Consider the following 21439-nt stretch of genomic DNA (forward strand, 5'->3'; position numbering starts at 1 on the left):
TCTGTCCAATTTTCACCTTCACACGCGTAGCCTTAATTGTACCAGTATCATAGTAGGGGTGGTAGCAGTAGGAACAGTAGTAGCAGTAATAGAGTTTTATTATCATTAGTATTAGCAGCAGTATTAATAGCAGTAGTAGTAGGTACATTTTGTCTTCTGGTCAGCTGAATATCCCACTCATGACGCCCTAGAAGTTTCCTCTTGATACGGTAATCCGTTCCAAAAATAATGCTGGATATCAGTAATTTGTGTACACATAGTATTTTTTGATTTTGTTCACCTTCCCCTTCAATGTTTCCTCGGATTTTTATTTCAGTATTCTCAGCCTCAGTAGTACCTGCTACAGAAGTAGCAGTTTTACTGATAGCAGTGTTTGTAGTTGTAGTTTCTGTGGTAGCAGTAGAAGTAATGGTAGTTGTAGTAGTAGCAGCATGCAAATATTGCCTTTTTGGTCGATTTATCATCTCCCTTGTCACTTCCTGAAAGTTCCAATTTAATATATTCAGTCATTCCTGAGTTAAGTCCTTTTGACAACCCACATACACATAACATGTTTTGATTTAGTTCAAAACTCCCTTCAACATTCCCTGAAATACTCACCTGAATGCCCCTCGTATTTTGGAATAGTGGAAGTTAAACAAGCATACCTTTTTCAAAAACAAATACTATACGTAAGCAATGAACGAATTGCCTAACGAATAACATACAGCCCTTGCCCTGGGGGCTGTAGGGGGGGGGGTAACATCTCAAAACGCATAATTTGTGAGCCTTTTAACAATGCTGAAAAAAAATAAATGTCTCAAAATTTGATTTTGAAGTTTGGTTTGGGAAATGATGGGCTTAAAAGGGGGGCCTTGTTGCTCACAAATCAATTTTGGCTCTTAATAAGGGCACTATATGTTCCAATTTCAAATCAAATGAGTCCCATCTGAATTTTTTACGACCACCCGTTCTAAAAAACTTTGCACAGGGCATAACTTAAAACCTTTTCCCCAGGGCTCTGAAGGGGGGTTGTGTCAACACTGGAGACATGTTTATATGTTCTTTGGACTATTTTGAACAAAATGGCTATCTCACAATTTCAAACAAATGTGTTTGACACAAAGAGTGATAGTCAGGAAGGGGTGGGACTAGAGGCCCTCCATCACTTTTGACTTTTAAACTAGAACTAGAACTTCCAGTTTTCAACCAATTGAGCCTCCTCTAAAGCTTATACGAATATCCCTTCCATAAGAACCTTAACTTCCCCCGAGGCATAGCTTACAGCCCTTGCCCCCAGGCGTTGGATTTTTTTTTTTTACCCCAAAAGCCTTCTTATATGATCTTTTTCTATTTTTGGAACAAATGGCTATCTCAGAATTTATATATTGGATGCATTTCAGGAAAACACGACGTGTGGGTAAGGGTAGCTGACCTCTGATCACAATGACTCTTAAAAAGGGCACTAGAACTTCATATTAACAATCCGGTGAGCTTCCTCTATTGTTTTTACGACCACACTTTCTACAAAAACCTTATATGCCCTCAGGGCATAATTTACAACTCCCGCCCTGACAGCCGTGGGGAGGAGGGTTGTCACCCTCAAAAACATAATTTCCGAATCTCTTAACTACGTTGAACAAAATGGCTATCTCAAGATTTAGATTGCATGTGTTTGTGGCAATGATGGCCGTGGAGGAGAGCTGGTTGGCCTCAGCTTACTTTTAACTATTAAAAACAACATTAGCCCTTTCAATTTCCAACCGAATGAGCCATTTTCGAAATTTTTACGACAAATCCTTCATTACCAGGGGTCTACAAAAAAAAAAAAAAAAAAAAGAGCCAACATCGTTCTTTACTTTAGGCAGCATACTTGCGCTGTCTATGGTTATTGAATATTTACCAAAGTTTCTTCCGAAGATATTGAAAAGCCCATTGTCTAGGATTTCACCCTAATTGTTTTCCTAATTAAACAAAGAATCAATGACAATCAGGCTATCGTATCTGCATCTTTACGCGATGATCTACCTTGGCCCATTGTCTAGGATTTCACCCTAATTGTTTTCCTAATTAAACAAAGAATCAATGACAACCATGCTATCAGGCTATCGTATCTGCATCTTTACGCGGTGATTAATATAATCCGCCCTGGCTACTTCTTAGGTGACTCCAACTGGTGGGAGGCGCATATGGTCAAAATCTTCTGACGTCAACTCCACGTGTTCTTTAATTGCATTTTAGCCGCCGTGGTCGTAAGGTCAACTTTAATGAAGAAAGGACACAGATTTATGTAAAAATGCCTATAAGTTCAAATAGCGAGGAATATAGGTAAGAAATTTAATTGTTTCTTTTTGTGTATAAAGGCCTTATTGGTAATCCTGAATGCACACTAGGCTACTCCTGTGAAGGGATAAATATAATAGAAAAAGAGTAGACTAGCCCACCCCGTTTATTATCTTTTCCAAATAGCCTATAATCTTTCCTAAAATTACAATTTAATCCCCTTCTGGGGCCATATATAAACATAGGCTATGTATGAAACTTGAAAATTAATAGCTAATCAATTTCTTGCCTTATAAGTTAATAGGCTAGACCAGTGGTTCTCAAATTTTGGTACGTGTTCTGCTTGGAGGTACGCAAAATTTTTTAGGGGATACACGGCCAGCCAACAAAAAATTAAACAGTCCTTTGTAATTTTATTTATATTTTAGCTGCAGTTTACTTGTAGGCTACCAGTAACTGAGAAGGGGTACCCAAACTGTTTTGTGGGTAAAAAAGAGTGCAGTGTCTAAATAAGTTTGAGAACTACTGGGCTAAACTAGGCTGTGCAGAAAAAGTGTCGTAGTAGACTCCGACATTTTTACGACCTTGTGTAGACTACACAGGATTTCTTCCATTTTAATAGGTTTTCCCAAGTTTTGTATTTAGGCAAGGGCTAGGCTATATCTGGTTCCATTGAGAGAGGGGGGGGGGCAGTTGTTACAGGAGGCTAGGAAAGGTTGGAGTTGGAAAGAGTCTTTTTTGAGAAATTCAATGGTTGGCTACCACCCTGTTGTTTGTTAGGTGTGGCAGGGGGACATGGATATTTGATATTGAATATGGTAGTGTAAAGGCTAAATAGGACTTTAGATTTGTTAAAAGGTAGCCTAGGAAACTCGGAAATAACCTAAAAATAGGTCAAAGTTTTATGTTTGCGAAGAGATTTATAAGATTTATAGTATTACAAACAATGTACTTTCTCCTAGGCGACATTATACACAAGAGTAGACTAAGTCTATAAATTATCTGTAGGGCGGCATTGCAGCCTAACCTATACAAATTTAAAAAGATCTGAACTGGTTAATGGCTGTCCTAACTTGCTAACAAGATCCAAAACTTGCTATCACTATGGAAATCTTTTGTGTTTCTACTCGAGGCCTTTTGTTTGGTCAGTAAGAGGACTGTGTGGACTTCATTTAACCTAGAACTTAATGTACACCATCAAATTGTCGGTCGGCTCCTTACGTCATAGATGTACACCCTCAAATTGTCGGTCGACTTTCTTTTTTGTCTAGCAGTAAAATAAGAATGTACACCATTAAATTGTTGGTCGACTTTCTTTTATTACTCTTGTTGTAAGATAGGATCTTGATTTATGTTTTGCTTCATCTTGTCGTCTTAGTTTTGAGATATTTTTATACAAAAAGGCTAATATTTTGTTAAAAGAAGAGCAAAAATACTGGCAAATTCTAAGATTCCAACCGTCTGCTGTTATGATCGAGTCTTTTGATGAACTATAGTTAGAATTTACAGTTTTATCGTGAGATTAACAGGAAATGATATATATCTAAGATTAGAGTGATTTGAACTTGATATACGTTTGACCATCAGATCCCAGTTGTATGACTGTAAGAGAAATTAAATTTTCTCCTGACAGTAAAAGCTCTAAATTATTTGTAAACTGGTATGGTTGGCACACTCCCGGATATTAAGGAGGTTTGAATCAGTCATTTGTTATCCTTCCTGAGATCCAAACAAGAAAAAAAGGCTATGAGAAAACTTGTGGTTTTTCTTTATAGTCAAAGGTTTACTGCTACTACTACTAACAACTCACCGCAGCATCAAGTCGCCTTAAGCTAACCTAGCTTTGCACGCTCCTCCTCCAGCCCAATCTATTCAAAGAATCCCTCTTTACACCCTCCCAGGAAGTTGCTATTTCTTTTAAATTTTTCTTTATGAAAGATCTATTTCTTTACAGTCAAAGGCGGAATCTGTCTCTAGCAGGCATTCTAGACCACACCTTGCAGATTTATCAAAAATGGACTGACCATTATTGCAAATATCTGTAAGCCATTATTTTAGCCCATACCTTAGAGATTAAAAGAGGTTTTAGCGGGATGTCAGCAGGGATAAAGCTTGGATTTAAAGCTTTAGCGTTTCTAGGCCCAAGCGTTTTTGTCGCTCCGTATTTTTACCATTGGAGGGAAGGTCAATTTTGCTTGAGAAAATAATCCTTATGATTTATTTTATCGCAAAACAACACCACTTATGATAATAATTTGAGAATCACGTATTTGTGCGTTGGGGTTATTAGGTAAATTCAATAAAATAACAAGTTATTGGATATAAGTTTAATCCATTTGTAGGTAGCAACGCATAAATACATGTATGTTTTATACATTGTTTTCTAAGTAGGAATATTTATCTTCAAAGGCAATTCATAAAGTTTTTCTCATTGATTTTTTTTTTGTTTAAAGGTGTCAATGATTTCATAGTACGCCATCTCTTGAGTCAGGCCTTCCTCAGTAATGAGCAGGGATAATGATGTCAATCTGCCATGGCTGATTGGGGATCTTAGGCACTTTCTCTTGTGTAGTTTTTGGCAGGCACACTAAGAACCATTCTTAAGGCAATGTCCATGTTTGAATAGAGTCCTCCCTTGTAGCATATTCCTTATAGCCGGAAATTGGAATTAATCATAGGCCGGCATTCTTTTTTACATGCTAGAGGTATCTGAGTTGGTTCTTTGTTCTGGCCTCTTTCCTATGAGCTGGTATATAACTATTGAATATCAAATAGCAGTAATAATGTATAAATGGTCTACAATAACCGTTTCTCCTCTGCGGACTCAAAACATATAAGGATATATTTTTAGGGACTGCAAGGACTAATGTGTCACTAGGATATAGCATGACCTCTGAGACTGGGATACCTTGTAAATAGCTCTGGGATAATTTTAAGTCAAATAGTTATCTCAAAATGTTCTCTCGATCGTATTTGGCCCTTTTTCTTGCCAATATTGTTGTGATACAGCCCAACATATTAAATATACACACTTTAGTTTGATTAAATCTCTGTTAATACTTGAAAGAGCATTCAAGGTTTTTATTACCATTAAAATAAGCTTCCTGATGCTATATGAACGCTTTTTTCAAAATAATATAAATGGCAGCAATCAGAATTTCGCAGTCTTCCTTGTAGGATTTTCTTTAAAGGCAGAAGTTGGAACATCTGTAACTGGTACTCTTTGTTCACACCTTACAGAATCATCAGCTGCAAGCTGATCTTTGCAACCCTTCCATGTAGCATTTCCTCATGGAAATGCTACCATCATATGAAAGATGATAACTTTAATACGATAACATTATCATCGGTTAAATCAACAGCAAATTTTTCATTAGCTCTCAGCGAAGATACATAAATATACATTACCAGAATCCCTCCTAGAAAGATTAAAAAAAGAATTAGTGAAATCCATATCATCCCCGGCCTGCTGGAATCCATTCTAGCCGAGTGGATGGCATGCTGGACTTAGGAGCCTGTGTCCTTTTTGGACAAGGCTATAAGTCTTGGCGTAGCAGATCCTTTGGTTTGGGGTGGGTTCAGTGGTGTGACTGCAAACTCAGCCACCCTGAATCTAGGGAACAGATTCCCAAGTAATATCTAAAACTCAGATGCCTGGTGAGGCGGAAAACTCCTGGTCCTGCTGCAAGAATAACTGAGGCGTCAGTAAACTTTATTAAATCGCAGGGTTTGGTACCAAAGGTGTCTTCTGTACCACCATTTCGTGATCTAATATTGTGTAATAACCTAATCTTAAAATAGATAGAACTGTACAAGGTCAAATTGTAAAACTGAGGTTTAGTATAGTACCCCTTCTGTTTTGAACCTCAATCACTTCCTGGAAGTTGAATAGGTCGGTATGTTTATACACGTTTCCTTCTAGTCCAAGAAATATGCCCAGTTCAATTTATAACCGATCTGAATGATTTTACAGCCTTCACATATACATGGCTCATCTCAATTCTCAACATCGTTTTTGAGTGTAGACAAATCTAGTAATGTTTACCAACCCTCCGTTTATCTCTTTACGGTACTAAAAAGATTCGGTCGAACCATGGAGACTCTGGTTTTCTTGCCATCTTCGGCGCTTACTTTCTAGAAACACTCTTGTTTCGTGCTATTATCTGAGTGGAGTTCGACTCTTTCTCACAACTCTATTTTTTTTAAACAATAAAAAACTTTAGCGCAAAGAGAGGGGCGTAGAGGAGGGGACAGCCCCTTTCATATACGGAATAATTTCTGTTCGTTCCTTACTTTCCTTAATGTCGCTCCTTACTTTCAATTAAAAAAACTTGTTTTTTTTTATCTAATTTCTGAACGTTTTTGAATTAATGCAGGTTTTGAATTTGGCTCACCGTATATGAATAATTAAAACAAAATTTGCATATTAATTTTACTTTTTTTTAACTAATAATAATCTTATAACAACCTAAGTTTGATTTTTGTTTCAGTTCTTTAAGAATGACTCGTGAATCACAAAGACTATTTAATTAGAATAATAAACTCTTTTAAAAGTTAAAAAAGAAACTTTAGCGTTATAGCGAGCTACTGAGGAGAGGCAACCCATCTCATATACGTAATATTTTCTGTTTGTTTTAAGTTTTAATGTTGCTTCTTACTTTCAGTTGAAAAAAAACTAGTTTTTATTTATTTGGTGATCATTTCTAAATAATGTTGGGTGACCCAGCTCCCCCTCTATGGAAAATTCTTTCCCCCACGAGAAATTTTTCCATGGAAAGATTCTCCCACGTGACTTAAATTAGCGATATTTGCGAAACTAATTTTGTAAGGCATAGTAGCCTAACAGAACGGTCAAAGAGGTCGAAACTATTTTTATGAAAATAAAACTCACAAGTTGAGCAATTCTCAAATGACTGAAATGAATGAAAGAAAGACCTTTTAAACATATACGTAATAATTTATGTTCGTTTTAAGTTTTAATGTTTTCCTTACTTTCAGTTGGGAAAAAGCTTGTTTTTTCTATTTAATAACAACTGCAAGCCGAAGACATACAATATCTTTGGTTTACTGTCACATAAAAATCATAGTTATGAAGCTGCTTAAGATAAAATTAAATGCTAAGATTGGCTAGAAAATAACACAGACAAATTATTACTTGTATCGGCCATTGTTTAACAAAATTCAAACTTCAGCGTAAAGAGCGAGGTATTGACGAGAGGGCGAACTTCCGCATATACTTAATAATTTCTGTCTGTTTTAAGTTTTGATGTTACTCCTTACTTTCAAAAGAAAGAACTTGTTTTTTATTTAATTTCTGATTGTTTTTTAAATAATACTGGGAACACCTCTTTCCCACGGAAAATTCCTCCTTGGAAAAATTCTGCAACGTAACCTTGTCCCCCCAGACCCCATACCAGACAAAATCTCCCTGAAAACGTCTGTATACTTACAAATAACCAATACTGTATGTGAGCAATGGGCAACGTTCTTAACTTGCAGCCCTTCCCCTGGAGACTGTGGGGGATTAAGTCGTCCTCAAAGACATAGTTTTTAGATATTTCGACTATCTCAAAATTTTGATTCGGTGGCTTTGGGAAAAAATGAGCGTCGAAGGGGTCTTAGTTGTCCTCCAGTTTTTTTGGTCGCTTAAAATGGGCAGTAGAACTTTTAACTTCCGTTCGAATGAGCCCTCTCGCGAAATTCTAGGACCATTGTGTCGATACTATCACCCCTAGGGAAAACATACAAAAAAACAACAAAACAAACAAACAAATAAACACGCATCCGTGATCTTTCTTCTGGCTAAAAATACAAAATTCCACTTTTTTGCAAACGAAAGCTTGAAACTTCTACGTTAGGGTTCTCGAATACGCTGAATCTGATGGTGTGATTTTCATTGAGATTTTATGACTTTTAGGGGTTTCTCCCCTTTTTTTCGAAAATAAGGCAAATTTCCTCAGGCTCGTAATTTTTGATGAGTTGGACTAAACTTGACAAAACCTATATATTTAAAATCAGCGTAAGAATCCAATTCTTTGATATACCTATTGGTATGAGAATTCCGTTTTTCCGTTTTTCGGGTACTATTTAGCCGGGTCGCTCCTTACTTACATATCTTTACCACGAACTGTTTGATATTTTTCCTAATACTGGATACTAAATTAAATTGGATAAGAATTCCCCTATACCAGACAGCCAAGTCATAGCAGTAGATCCCGTGTCAACGTCATAAAAAGTATTTGAATGTTTACTCCCCTATTGTACTTCTTCGGTCAGTCCTGAGGAAATTAGAAACCTATACACCTACAATAATTTTGACATTCCTGAATTAGCCTCAGCAATCTTGGTTACCCAACCTGGTCTCCTCTATTTACACTACCCTATAATTTTAACGAAAATACCAGGTATGATCAGCCAAAAGAGCTTTTTCATCCGAACCTAGAAAATTAACTCTTTAGGTTTGGGAGCAGTCGTCAAAGATTTCTTTTAAGTGCAATTTTTCATATGAAGTCTCAAGCTTATCATTTCCCCTCAGAGACAGGTAATAATTGCCTCTATGATCTTAGACGAAAGGTAACATAATTGACATAAAAAAAAATCCGGCATCAGCACCTGTGATAGCTGAATGCGACTTCCAATATATCCGTTTTACGTTAACATCTTCTACATTAGTTGGGTGTATAATAGCAATTTCCTTAGTAAAAATATTTTATCCTGACCATTACATTATAGATAATGGCAAAATGTTTGCGTTGTCAGGCAAGCATTGGATTAAGTAACCAAATACACATCAGTTAATCCCTCCCTGGATCCTCAGAACAGCTTAATTAGTGTTTTCTGGTCCTTTAGAATATTGGAGTTAATACCTTGTAAACTGGAATATTGGAGTTGAAGGCTGTTAACATTTAAAACAGTATTCTTATAGTGTTGCGAGAGCAACACTTTGGTTTTGTCCCTTTTTTTTTTCTATGCCGCCGATGTCGGCTTATTCCTGGAAACTGGTAAGGGTCTTACCTGTGCGGTTTTTACGGAAAGTGTGGGCCTCAGGCCGGATTGATGAATATGGCAATACATTTTGGAAAGCTCCGCAGAACTCTTGCCTGGGGCCAAAAAGGATGGTTTTTGCTTAGAAAGTTGGCCTACAGCAAAAAAAAAATACATCAACTTTTGAACTAAGACAGATAGAATTTTTTTTCGACGGCAATCGATAGCTCTTGATGAGCTGATCAAAGTATATGTCATCCATTTTTTGGTACAGAAATTCCTTCATGAGATATACTAGTTTGAAAGTTAGTTAGAATTATGTGTTTACGCAACGGGTACAAACGATAACGTAAAATAACGAGGCAGTTTCGTAGTAATTAATAGAGTGTCATCTATGGTATTTTGATCCTGAAAAGTTATGGATAGCTTTATAATACCAACTAGATTATATAATACCAACTAGATAAGATAAGATATTGTTCCAAGTCTTGATCCGTCACAATGTCTACGATTGAAAAGGATAAAGTTCAACTGGCTGCAAAGTCAATTTAGTCCCTTCTTTCGATATTCTTTTGTTATTGTTGTTTTTTCAACGCTGAGGAATAGCCTTTGATCATGTGATTACTGATCGCGTTCTTCTTTGAACATAACGTTTTAAAAGCTTCGATAGGCTGATAACTTCAGCGTTTAACCGATAGCAAAGAAACAAAACCAAAGTGTTGCTCTCGCAACACTTTATCCGGCGAAGCCGGACAAAGGTTGCCGCAGCACCTCATGTTGCTCAGGCAACGTAGGTCTAGTTTACAGACTTGGTAAAGAAAAGGAGTAAGATACAAAAATCTAGTCTCTCGTCAATGTGAAATTAGGGGATGGTAACCTAGGGTCACATTTTTTCTTTTGTTTCTGGAATAAGACTAAAAAATAGTCAAAATCTTCCCACCTGTTGTCTCGACAAAATCTCAAGATGAGATTAAGAAACTTTTAAATCTTGCCTTGGATTACCTGGATCTCAAAAGATCACAATTCAATGTTGATAAAACAGAAGCTAGGGTTCTTTGTAAACAAAGAAGCAATATTGAACAATTTTGCAAATTTTATTTTAATGGGGAAAAAATGCATATAGTAAAAGAAGCATGTTATTTGAGATTTCATTTTTCTGCTAATGGCGCCTGGAACAAAACATACCACAGCAAATTTTGCAAATGATAGAGCAACCATGTTTGCACTATATAAAAAAGTAGTTTAAAGGAAGCTAATAGCCAAAAGATTTTAAAACAGGTATTCAAAGCCAAAATAATGTCAATCCTTCGCTATGCTGCTGAGATCTTGGAGAGAGACCCAGCTAAACAAATTGAACTGTTTCAGGTCCACTATTATAAACAACTGTATAGACTGAAGAAAATAATCCATAATATTGTCATTAAAGGGAACTTAAGACTATTTTCAACGAGAAAAGATAGGTTAATACAGATGGTAAAACTCTGAAAAAGGTTATTGCAGTATCTTGAACACAGGATAGCTAGAGCTGCATATGACACATTGCTAAAGTGAATATAAAATCTTTGCAGCCATTCCAGATTAAAAAATTACTAGATGAAAATGGTTTCTCCCATATATGGAATAATGGTCAAGGCCCCGAAGAAAGTAAGGATGTTTTGCTTCGAGATTTAAGGACTAAGCTAGAAGATCAAGAGATTCAACTTTGGGGTGCTGGCACAAGTGCTTATGTTAGACAGAGAAGCACCGAGCCCTTAATCCAGGGAGAGCTCTCTGTTATATTTTAGAAGGAGTGATTTTCAAGAGAAGGCGAGGAAGCCTTCTCCCTCCACTGGGGATAATGATGGAAACATGGACTATAGTTGCATATTTGTATGTATTTATGTGTTGCGTGTGTACATGTATATTTGCGTATACGTAATATCTTTTGGCGTGGTTTGAAGCCTTATCAAAACAGTCTACAATCCAATGATTGGTCCTTTACCCTCGAGTTCAATAAAGGCTCATTCTACCGAGAGATAGCAAAAGTATTTGAAATTCTTTGAAAATTATTAGTTACTCATACTAAAAAGGATTTTTGCAATCCTGCATTTTACCTCATAATGTTATTTCATGATGTATCTTATGTGATAAATGTTTTGTATGGTTCAATACCAGATGTGGAACTTAGAAATAATGTTGAACCTACAAATAATGTTTAACTCCATCCACACTGAAGAAGTCAATAATTGTAAATAAAGTAATATAATGCGACAGAAGGACTAGTTGACGTAACATTTTCTAATTAAAATGGGTTTTGACTTTGAAAAAATGGGTTTGACCCTGATATTCCTTGTTTTACAACCCCCTCGACACCGGCAACCCCTTCATTCTAAGCTTGACTTATAATTCATTATAATTCTGTTTGTTTTTGGTTTCATCTGTTAATTCATATTAATTTCGCTTTGTCTTTAGTTTGATCTACCAGCTGAATTTCTTTCTGCTTGTTTTCGGTTTTAATTACCTATGGCTCTTACACGCTTAGGTTTTAATGCTTCTAAGTTTAATGTCTCTCTATTCTTGGGAATTTTTCGTTTTTCAGAATTTAAAGCAATTCTATTGTTCTTTCCGACCTTCTTTAAACGACGGACTGGCTATACTGTAAACTGTATATATTACAACTTAGATCATAGTTAGAATTCTTAGAAAAGTTGCTGTCGATCTTTTGGTTTTGCTTCTTTTTTTTTTTAGCAGAAGCTAAGTTTTTTCTCTGTTTTAGTGGAAGAAAGATGTACAACTCTTCATCACCTCCTTGCATAATACCCACTCGAGTTTCCAATCTGGAGACGGCTAATGACTCAGAAGTTCTCCACGTCTACGTCATAGATGACAAAGCGGAAAAGGTCGAAGAGTTTATAGTGAAGAAGGGGGTACCAGTAGATATAAAAAATAAGCTTAACCAGACTGCACTATTTGTAGCTGCTTTCTCGGGCAGTGAAAAGACACTGTTAAAATTGCTACAGCTTGGTGCAGACCCCAATAAAGGTTGTGGACAGTTCTATAGATACACCCCAGTGCACGGAGCATGTTTCGGTGGCTCCCCTCGTGTGCTCTCGTATCTTGTGGAAGCTGGTGGTGATCTAAGGCGAAGGGATGAGTTTGGAAGAAGTCCTCGTGATTGGGCTGTTGGGTACCTCAGTAGACCAGCTCAGCGTATGGAAATCCTTGCTGTGATTGAATCATACAGGGAATTATCCACTAGATCCATTTATCCACTAGAAACATCCATGGAATCGTCAAAGGCAGTTGATGCCTTCAAAAAGCCCAAATCGATGACCCTGAGATCTATGGCACAAGTAAGTTGTTTTTTAGTTTATAGATGTGGCCACCAGATTTGTTTCTTCCATTTTTTTTTTTTTTTTTTTACAAAAACACCAAAAAAGCATTAATTCAAAATTTAGTTGACAGATGCCCAATCAGCACCCCCTACTTATAAGCTGAAATTTACTTCATTACTACTACTACTAATAACTCACTGCAGCACCAAGCCGTCTGAGGCCAACACAGCTACGCACGCTCCTCCTCCAACCTAATCTATTTAAAGCCTCCCTCTTTACACCCTCCCAGGAAGTTCCCATTTCCTTTAAATCCTTATTTATGACATCCTCCCAACCTAGACAAGGACGACCTGCTTTCCGTGTAGCCCCAGACGGTTGGCCAAAAAGGACAATCTTCGGTAATCTGTCATCCTTCATCCGTAGAACGTGGCCTAGCCATCTCAACCTTTCTTTCATTATAGCCCCAGAAAGCGGGATTGAACCACACTTTTCGTACAACCTACTGTTTGAAATACGGTCAGTCAGCCGGGTACCCAGAACAATCCGTAGGCAATTTCTCTGGAAAACATCTAGTAAATTTTCATCTGCTTTTCGGAGTGTCCATGCTTCAGAGCCATATTTGACCACTGTCATCACTGTAGCTTCCAATATTCTAATCTTGGTTTGTAGGCTTATCTTTCTATTCTTCCAAACTTTTTTTAACTGTGAAAAAACACCCTGAGCTCTAGCTATTCTACTTTTAACATCTTCACTGCTCCCACCATCTTTACTAATAATACTACCAAGGTAACTGAAGCTCCCAACCTGATCAATCTTTTCGTTACCTAAGGTCACCTGTTCATCTTCACTTATTCCTAGCCTTAGTGACTTAGTCTTCTTAACATTAATTTTCAAGCCTATTTTAGCACCCTGAACTCGTAAAACCTCTAAAAATTCATTCATTTTGCTCACACTTTCATCTAATATGCTTAAATCATCAGTAATGATGATAGAAGGTAATAAGCTTACCTAAGCTATGGATGTCAGGTGACTGATTTTTCTTCTAACGATAATTTCGACAGGACCTGTGCCTGTCATCATCAGGTTAATTCAAATTTCTTGCCGGAAAGTAAAATCGCTAAATAAATAAAAATAAAAACACTGAACAACACTAATTATGAGCCGAACCTGGAGTTATTGTTGTGCCATGGCCCGAATTTTGGTAGAGGCGTTGATGGCTGCTGTCCTGGTGGATCTTAAAGAGGTTGTGCCTTTAGGAAAGGGGTGGAGTCTTTTGTGAGTTTTCAATTTATGGGTGATTGGTTCCCAAATTTCGCTAATATGAAACTCACCATTGTCTTTATTAATGGCTGGTTTATTTTTAGCAATTTCCAAAGCTTCTCTGATTTTCTGCTTTAAGAGTTGTGGGACAATAGCAATAAGTTGGGCTTGGTCAAACTTAATGGAGTGGGAAGGGTTTTCAAAGATATGATGGGCCAATGCAGAGAAATTATCTTCCTCCTTTAGCTTTGTCTTTTTAAGGCAGGCATCAATGGAATCAGCATGTTCTTTTAATCGGTGATGTAGAGGTCTCGTGGTACGACCTATATAGGTATCACCACAACTGCAAGGAATCTCATATACCCCTGGTGGATCTGAAGTAATCTTATCCTTGCCTTTGTTCAAGAAGGAGGAAATAGTCCTTCCAGAGGGAAAAAACACCTTAAAGCCAAGTTTAGTGAGTTTGGAACTTAAAATGTCAGTAATGCCCTTGATATAAGGTAATGACAAAAAGGGTTTATCATCTTCAATCTTAGGAGCGAAATTCTTGGTAATTCCACTCATCTTTCTCCTGAAAATAACCTTGTCAATGACTTTTCGGGGGTATCCGTTACCTATCAGAACATCTCTTATATAATCAAGTTCAGCCTTCAGCTCAAAATCAGAGGAGCACACCAGAAATGCTCTATCAACCAACGAATAGACTACAGAATTTTTAACTATAGGGTGGTTATAGGAGTCATATCTCAGATATCTATCACTATGAGTTGGCTTTCTATACACACTCAAGTCCAACCTAGTTTCTCGTTTTGTAATGAGGACATCTAAGAAGGGTAAATTGCAGTTGGAGGTATGTGGCCAAACAAGTCAAAGATCTATCTCTCCTATTTAGGAAGAAAGCTAGAATTATTAATCACCAAAAATTCTTACAACAATGTAAGAAACTAGATCTAATTCCACACTCTATGAGACCCAGAGTGAAAATATCTAGTAAGAACTATAAATCTGCACAGCACAGAGCTGGCCTAATCTTTATCAACCATGAATTAAATGACCTACAACAGCGGAGAAATAAGGTTTTTCAACAGATAAACACAATTAGACAGCAACTGAGTAATACTCTTAGCCTAGAAGACCTCACCAAAGTTGGTAAGTTCCATGACAAAGATTTTAAGTTTGTCTTTTCAATAACCAGAAAAGTACATATAGATAAGCTGGAAAAGCTTAAGTTTGAGAAGTTTTCTTCTAGGGATACATACATTCCTAGAGTATCTCCAGGTCCAGCAGTCATCAATTTAAGTCAACAAACTTTTGACCAAAAGAAATTAGACATTCTTTCAAAAGGATGGAAATTTTCTATCCCCCCCAAACACATACCAGTAGAACAAATCATATCCAATGTAGAGTCAGTTATAACTCTAAATAAGACAAAAATCAATGTTGACCCACAAGATATTAGAAGCTTGGTTTCTAATACCCTACGGAAAGGTTTTTCCAAAAAGAAACTTGCTGAGGAGAATCTAACAAAAGATGAAATGAAAGTCCTCACAGATCTTAAGAATGATACCAATATCATAATTACCAAAGCTGATAAAGGCAATACAATAGTTATCCTTAATGAGACTGAGTATGTCAGCAAATCATTAAACCTCTTGAGTGACAATAAAGTGTATGAAAAAGTTGACGTTAATGCTGTAAAGGTTGCTTATGATAATGTCAAAAAAGCTCTGGATAATCTCAGCCTTACCAATAGGATTAATGATAAACTTTACCGAACACTCCTTCCTGTCAGACCAGTCATTCCTAGATTTTATGGTGTACCGAAAATTCACAAACCAGATATACCCCTTAGACCTATTATCTCAACAGTAGGTTCAGCCACACAGAAGTTGGAAAGATATTTGGCTGGTATTTTAAGATCCATAACCCTCAGCAGCAAGCACACAATAAGAAATACTAAAGAAGTAGTTGATAAGCTAAATAGCATCAACATTGGGGAGAATACCACAATGTGCAGTTTTGATGTTGTATCTTTATTTACCAGCATACCCTTGCCGCGTCTTATACCAGCTTTACAATCAGCTTTAGAAAAGGATGGTTCCTGGAGAGAACTGACTTGCTTGGACTCCACAGAAATCATTACTCTCACGTCTTTATGTCTCAGCAATGCTTACTTTACTTTCAGGCATCAAACTTATAAACAGATTTGGGGCATACCAATGGGATCAGCCTTGGCACCAGTTCTTAGCGAAGTGTTTCTACAACATATTGAAACTAATATCTTCAAACAGGACTTCAAGTATCTCCAACTTTACGTGAGATATGTTGACGATTGTTTAATAATTTGGAATGGGGCACGAGACAAATTAATATCCTTTCTCAATATTTTTAACAAGCAGGACCCAGATATTAAGTTCACCATTGAACTTGAAAATAACTGCAATTTACCCTTCTTAGATGTCCTCATTACAGAACGAGAAACTAGGTTGGACTTGAGTGTGTATAGAAAGCCAACTCATAGTGATAGATATCTGAGATATGACTCCTATAACCACCCTATAGTTAAAAATTCTATAGTCTATGCGTTGGTTGATAGAGCATTTCTGGTGTGCTCCTCTGATTTTGAGCTGAAGGCTGAACTTGATTATATAAGAGATGTTCTGATAGGTAACGGATACCCCCGAAAAGTCATTGACAAGGTTATTTTCAGGAGAAAGATGAGTGGAATTACCAAGAATTTCGCTCCTAAGATTGAAGATGATAAACCCTTTTTGTCATTACATTATATCAAGGGCATTACTGACATTTTAAGTTCCAAACTCATTAAACTTGGCTTTAAGGTGTTTTTCCCTCTGGAAGGACTATTTCCTCCTTCTTGAACAAAGGCAAGGATAAGATTACTTCAGATCCACCAGGGGTATATGAGATTCCTTGCAGTTGTGGTGATACCTATATAGGTCGTACCATGAGACCTCTACATCACCGATTAAAAGAACATGCTGATTCCATTGATGCCTGCCTTAAAAAGACAAAGCTAAAGGAGGAAGATAATTTCTCTGCATTGGCCCATCATATCTTTGAAAACCCTTCCCACTCCATTAAGTTTGACCAAGCCCAACTTATTGCTATTGTCCCACAACTCTTAAAGCAGAAAATCAGAGAAGCTTTGGAAATTGCTAAAAATAAACCAGCCATTAATAAAGACAATGGTGAGTTTCATATTAGCGAAACTTGGGAACCAATCACCCATAAATTGAAAACTCACAAAAGACTCCACCCCTTTCCTAAAGGCACAACCTCTTTAAGATCCACCAGGACAGCAGCCATCAACGCCTCTACCAAAATTCGGGCCATGGCACAACAATAACTCCAGGTTCGGCTCATAATTAGTGTTGTTCAGTGTTTTTAGTTTTATTTATTTAGTGATTTTACTTTCCGGCAAGAAATTTGAATTAACCTGATGATGACAGGCACAGGTCCTGTCGAAATTATCGTTAGAAGAAAAATCAGTCACCTGACATCCATAGCTTAGGTAAGCTTATTACCTTCTATCATCATTATGTATGAAAGTCAGGTTGGCCTCAGAGAATATATTAAATCATCAGCATAATCTAAGTCCAGGAGCGTTCTTCCTCCCCATTTGATTCCATGGTCTCCAATTGCCTTTCCTGTGCTCCTTAAGACGAAGTCCATCAAAATGATCCATATAAAGGGGGATAGAACACAACCCTGCTTAACTCCTGATTTAATACAAAACCAGTTGCTAGCCTCATTTCCTACCTTAACCGCAGCAGTATTATTCTCGTACATAGCGCAAATCACTTTAATGTATTTTTCTGGTATACGATATAACGATAAGACCTTTGTTAACGCTGTTCTATCAACAGAATCGAAAGCTTGCTCATAATCGATAAAACTAAGGACCAAAGGTGTTTGACAACGAAGGGACTTCTCAATTATTAACCTAAGAGTGAAAACATGGTCGACACATCCTCTACCTTTTCTAAAACCGCATTGTTCTTCCCTTAAAACTTTGTCTACAGCATGTCTCAGTCTAAAAAGTATCATATTACTCTGTAATTTGCTACCTACAGAGACCAGACTAATGCCTCGATAATTACGACATTCAGTCTTGTCACCTTTCTTATACAGTGGTTTAATTGAGGTTTTCCTAAAATCATTGGGTACTTCCCCTTTTTCAAAAATCATGTTCATAATCTTCAGTAGCTTATTCCTAACCTCAGAGCCACCATATTTAAGGAACTCATTAATCATACTATCAGCACCTGGGGCCTTATTATTTTTTAATCCTTCTAATACTGTCGCTAATTCTTCCTCACTAAACAAATCTTCCTTCACATCCAAGGTATCACAAACTTTTTCATTTTCATCTATATCTTTTCCTGCAACTGTATCTCGGTTTAGCACATTCTCAAAATGTTCCACCCATCTTTCTTTAACTTTTTCCTTATCACTAATTGTGGCCCCATTTCTATCTTTAACTGGTACTAGTCCGGATCGGCTATTCCCTTTCAATTTATTAACATGCCAGTATAATATTTTACTATTATGCCGTCTAGCCGCATCTTCCAGATCCTCAGCAATTTTATTCATCGCCTCCATTTCACATCTCCTTAGTTCATATTTTAATGCTTTCTCCACTTTCTTTACATTCCTTTTGTTTTCATACGACCTATCGCTCAGATAATTCTTATACAAACCCCTTCTACTCTCTATTAAACCTAAAGCTTTTTCACTAATATTCCTAGTTGCTGTCTTAGCACTCTTCCCTAGGACATTATCAGCAACTTCACAAATTGTTTTTCTGAAATTATTCCATCCATCTTCCACATTGTCAAATTTTAAACCCTCAAGTTTAGTACTCAACTGTTCCTGGAATTTTTTTCTCAAATTTTCATCCTGAAGTCTACCAACATCATAACTTTCCGGGAGGGAGTTACTCTTCCGAAATTTCAGCTTCAAATTAACCTTAGACACTACTAGATGGTGATCTTTACTTTTAACATCAATAACAGCACTCCTATACACCCTAGTATCTTGTATTGATCCTGCTAGTCTTCTGTTTACAATAATATAATCAATAAGGTTTGCTGTCTTACCATCACGTGAATACCATGTCAACTTATGGGCCATTTTGTGACCAAACACCGTATTGGTTATAACTAGGTTGTTATACCTACAAAATTGCAAAAGCCTATAGCCATTACTGTTTTCTTTTCCTACACCAAAATTACCTAGGCTAGGATACCATCTATCCCTATTTCTACCAACCTGGGCATTAAAATCTCCTAGAAAAAACACCATATTTCTACCTGGTACCCTGTCTATTTGCTCCTGTAACTGTAAGTAAAATTCATCTGAGTCACTAGTATCTCCATCAGTTGGTTCAATGGGGGCATATACTACTATAACTGATACCCTAAACTTTTTAGTCATAAAATGAGCAATTAGTATTCTATTATTAATACCTTCCCAGCCTAAACAAGACTTAGCAGCTTCCTTATTCATCATGAGCCCTACTCCCTGTCTATGTACCCCATCCTTCCTTCCTGAATAAACAAATTCTATGTCACCTAATTTCATGCTTCCTACCCCTGGGATATGAGTTTCTGAAACTCCTAATAAATCCAGTTCAAACCATTCGTCAGTCAAAATGTCGATGCGATAGTCAGTTTTTAAACGTCGTAACATTCTTGGGATACTTTAAAGCCACAAAAAGGTGAATCATGTGAAAAAAGACAAATTAGAGAAAAATCATACCCTCCACCCTTCTAGTTACCTGTATGTGTGCTAAATAATTCTGCTTTATATTCGATAAATCGGTGTTTACTACTGTCATTATTCTGATTTTCTGTTCGGACTTCCAAGAATTTTTAATACCTGTTCTTATCGGTCGAATCCGGAAAATAATTAGCGGTAGAATTTTTTTTTGTTAAGTCACTTCAGTTGATACGGTGTCAAGGCTAGATCCTCGTGAGTGCCTCTCAAATTAAATCCAGGCGGGCGACCATGATTTTCAAGCATACCGACGTTTTTTTGTTCCATTGGTATTCACCCTGCCCCTATTGTGTCCCTTTTATAGAATTTTAAAACAAAGCTTATTGTTCTAATTAAACGGCCAATGTGTTTCAGGAATCGTTCTTAAAGAATTGGGGAAAAAGTCAAAACTTTAGCGTAAAGAGCAAGATCTTGTGAAAGGGGCAACTCTGTTCATATATATAATAATATCTGTTCTTTTTTTCATTTTTGATGCTGCTCTTTACTGTCAGTTGAAAAAAACTTTTTTTTTAAATTTAATTTCTGATCATCTGTAAATAATACCGGGAAACCTGGCTCTCTCTCCATGAAAAATTCCGGTACTTGTGTATTATACGCCGCTCACTCAAGTTTACGCTATGTAAAATTCGAGAACCTTCGGTAGTTTAGAAACAAAGTTGGTTTATACATTTGCACATTAGGAGGGGGGGGGTAAAGTATAGGGTCTGTATCTAAAACATATTAGGTACAATTATTCTTCATATTATGAAGTAAGAATTGTTTTCTGTATCGAACTGTTCAAATACTCAGCCCCCCCCCCTTATGTGCAAATATATAGACCAAATCATATATTTCCCATCTATTCTGTCACTTGTCTTTGTCTTGTCTCGTAATAAGCTGAAAGAAACTAATGAAGAAGCCAGTTTGTTTTCGAGTTTTACACAGCTTAAACTTAAGTGAGTGGCGTATAATAGCCTACACAAGTACCAAAATTCCTTCCCCTACGGGAAAAAACTCAAATAAACTTGTCAAATTTGGAAAGCCTTATTTTCCATGGGGGAGGGCATTTTCCACTGGGTGTTATTTTCCGCGGGAGGGGGTAGGGGTAAACGCCGACCACCTCTGAGACATGGTTTCGAAAAAAAAAATCTGGCCGCAGCGTGACCACATTAAAACCGCGATGTTGTCATTGGCTCAGATTTCATAGCCTTAAATATATCATATTTTTCCTTACATAAGCTATAGGTTGTAGTTGCATATAGTTTAGCGGGACATTGGGATTGTAGCACTTGGATTGTAACCATGCACAGAAATTACTATGGGGTTTGAATATTGTGATCCGTTGATAACAGTATTGTAATAGGACGATATTCTAAAGGATGGAATGCTAGTTAAAACGTACGCAAGGGCCTAAGAACCCTAATATCTCATGATATTTGCGATATTCCCAAGGTTTCCTATAATGCACATTAATAATGTGATTCTGTTTTTAGGTTACCCACCTCCCTCCCCACTTCAAACATTTTGAGCCCATGTGACTGTCTCTAGTTAATTGAATAATCTGCGTCACAAATTTGTTTTCCATGGATCTTAGAAGAAGCACTTTTTAATATGTTCATCAAAATCAAACTCATCTAAAGACCATTTCCACTTGATCACCAGTCCAGAAAGCGTCTTTAAGGTAAGCTCAAGGGGCAAATCTCAAATGTCAACCATTATTAGTTTCGATAGCCATTGTCCCAACTTGGTGGAAAATTAAAAAGGCATGGACACAATATTTTATCATCATCATAAGATACTAGTAGAAAAAAAGAAGCTTTGCCCTTCTTGAATTTGAGTGG

At 36.9% G+C, this 21439-nt stretch overlaps 1 protein-coding gene across 3 annotated transcripts in view; it reads left to right on the forward strand.

Moving 5' to 3' along the window:
- The first annotated feature begins 2213 nt into the window (after positions 1–2213).
- The window catches only part of LOC136026915 (uncharacterized), a 182479-nt gene continuing 163253 nt past the window's right edge, over positions 2214–21439 (forward strand). For 2 of the 3 annotated variants that reach the window (XR_010617441.1, XM_065703745.1), the window contains exons 1-2: positions 2214–2307; positions 12002–12578. Coding sequence is in view for 1 of the 3 variants with exons in the window: in XM_065703745.1 (XP_065559817.1) it covers positions 2276–2307; positions 12002–12578 (609 nt within the window). In the remaining 2 variants the exon portion in view is untranslated. Of the gene's footprint in view, positions 2308–12001; positions 12579–21133; positions 21280–21439 lie in introns of those variants that run through there. The other variant, XM_065703747.1, reaches the window with a different exon arrangement.

The sequence above is a fragment of the Artemia franciscana genome, chromosome 5 (genome assembly GCF_032884065.1).
Source record: "Artemia franciscana chromosome 5, ASM3288406v1, whole genome shotgun sequence".
In the NCBI taxonomy this organism is placed as follows: domain Eukaryota; kingdom Metazoa; phylum Arthropoda; class Branchiopoda; order Anostraca; family Artemiidae; genus Artemia; species Artemia franciscana.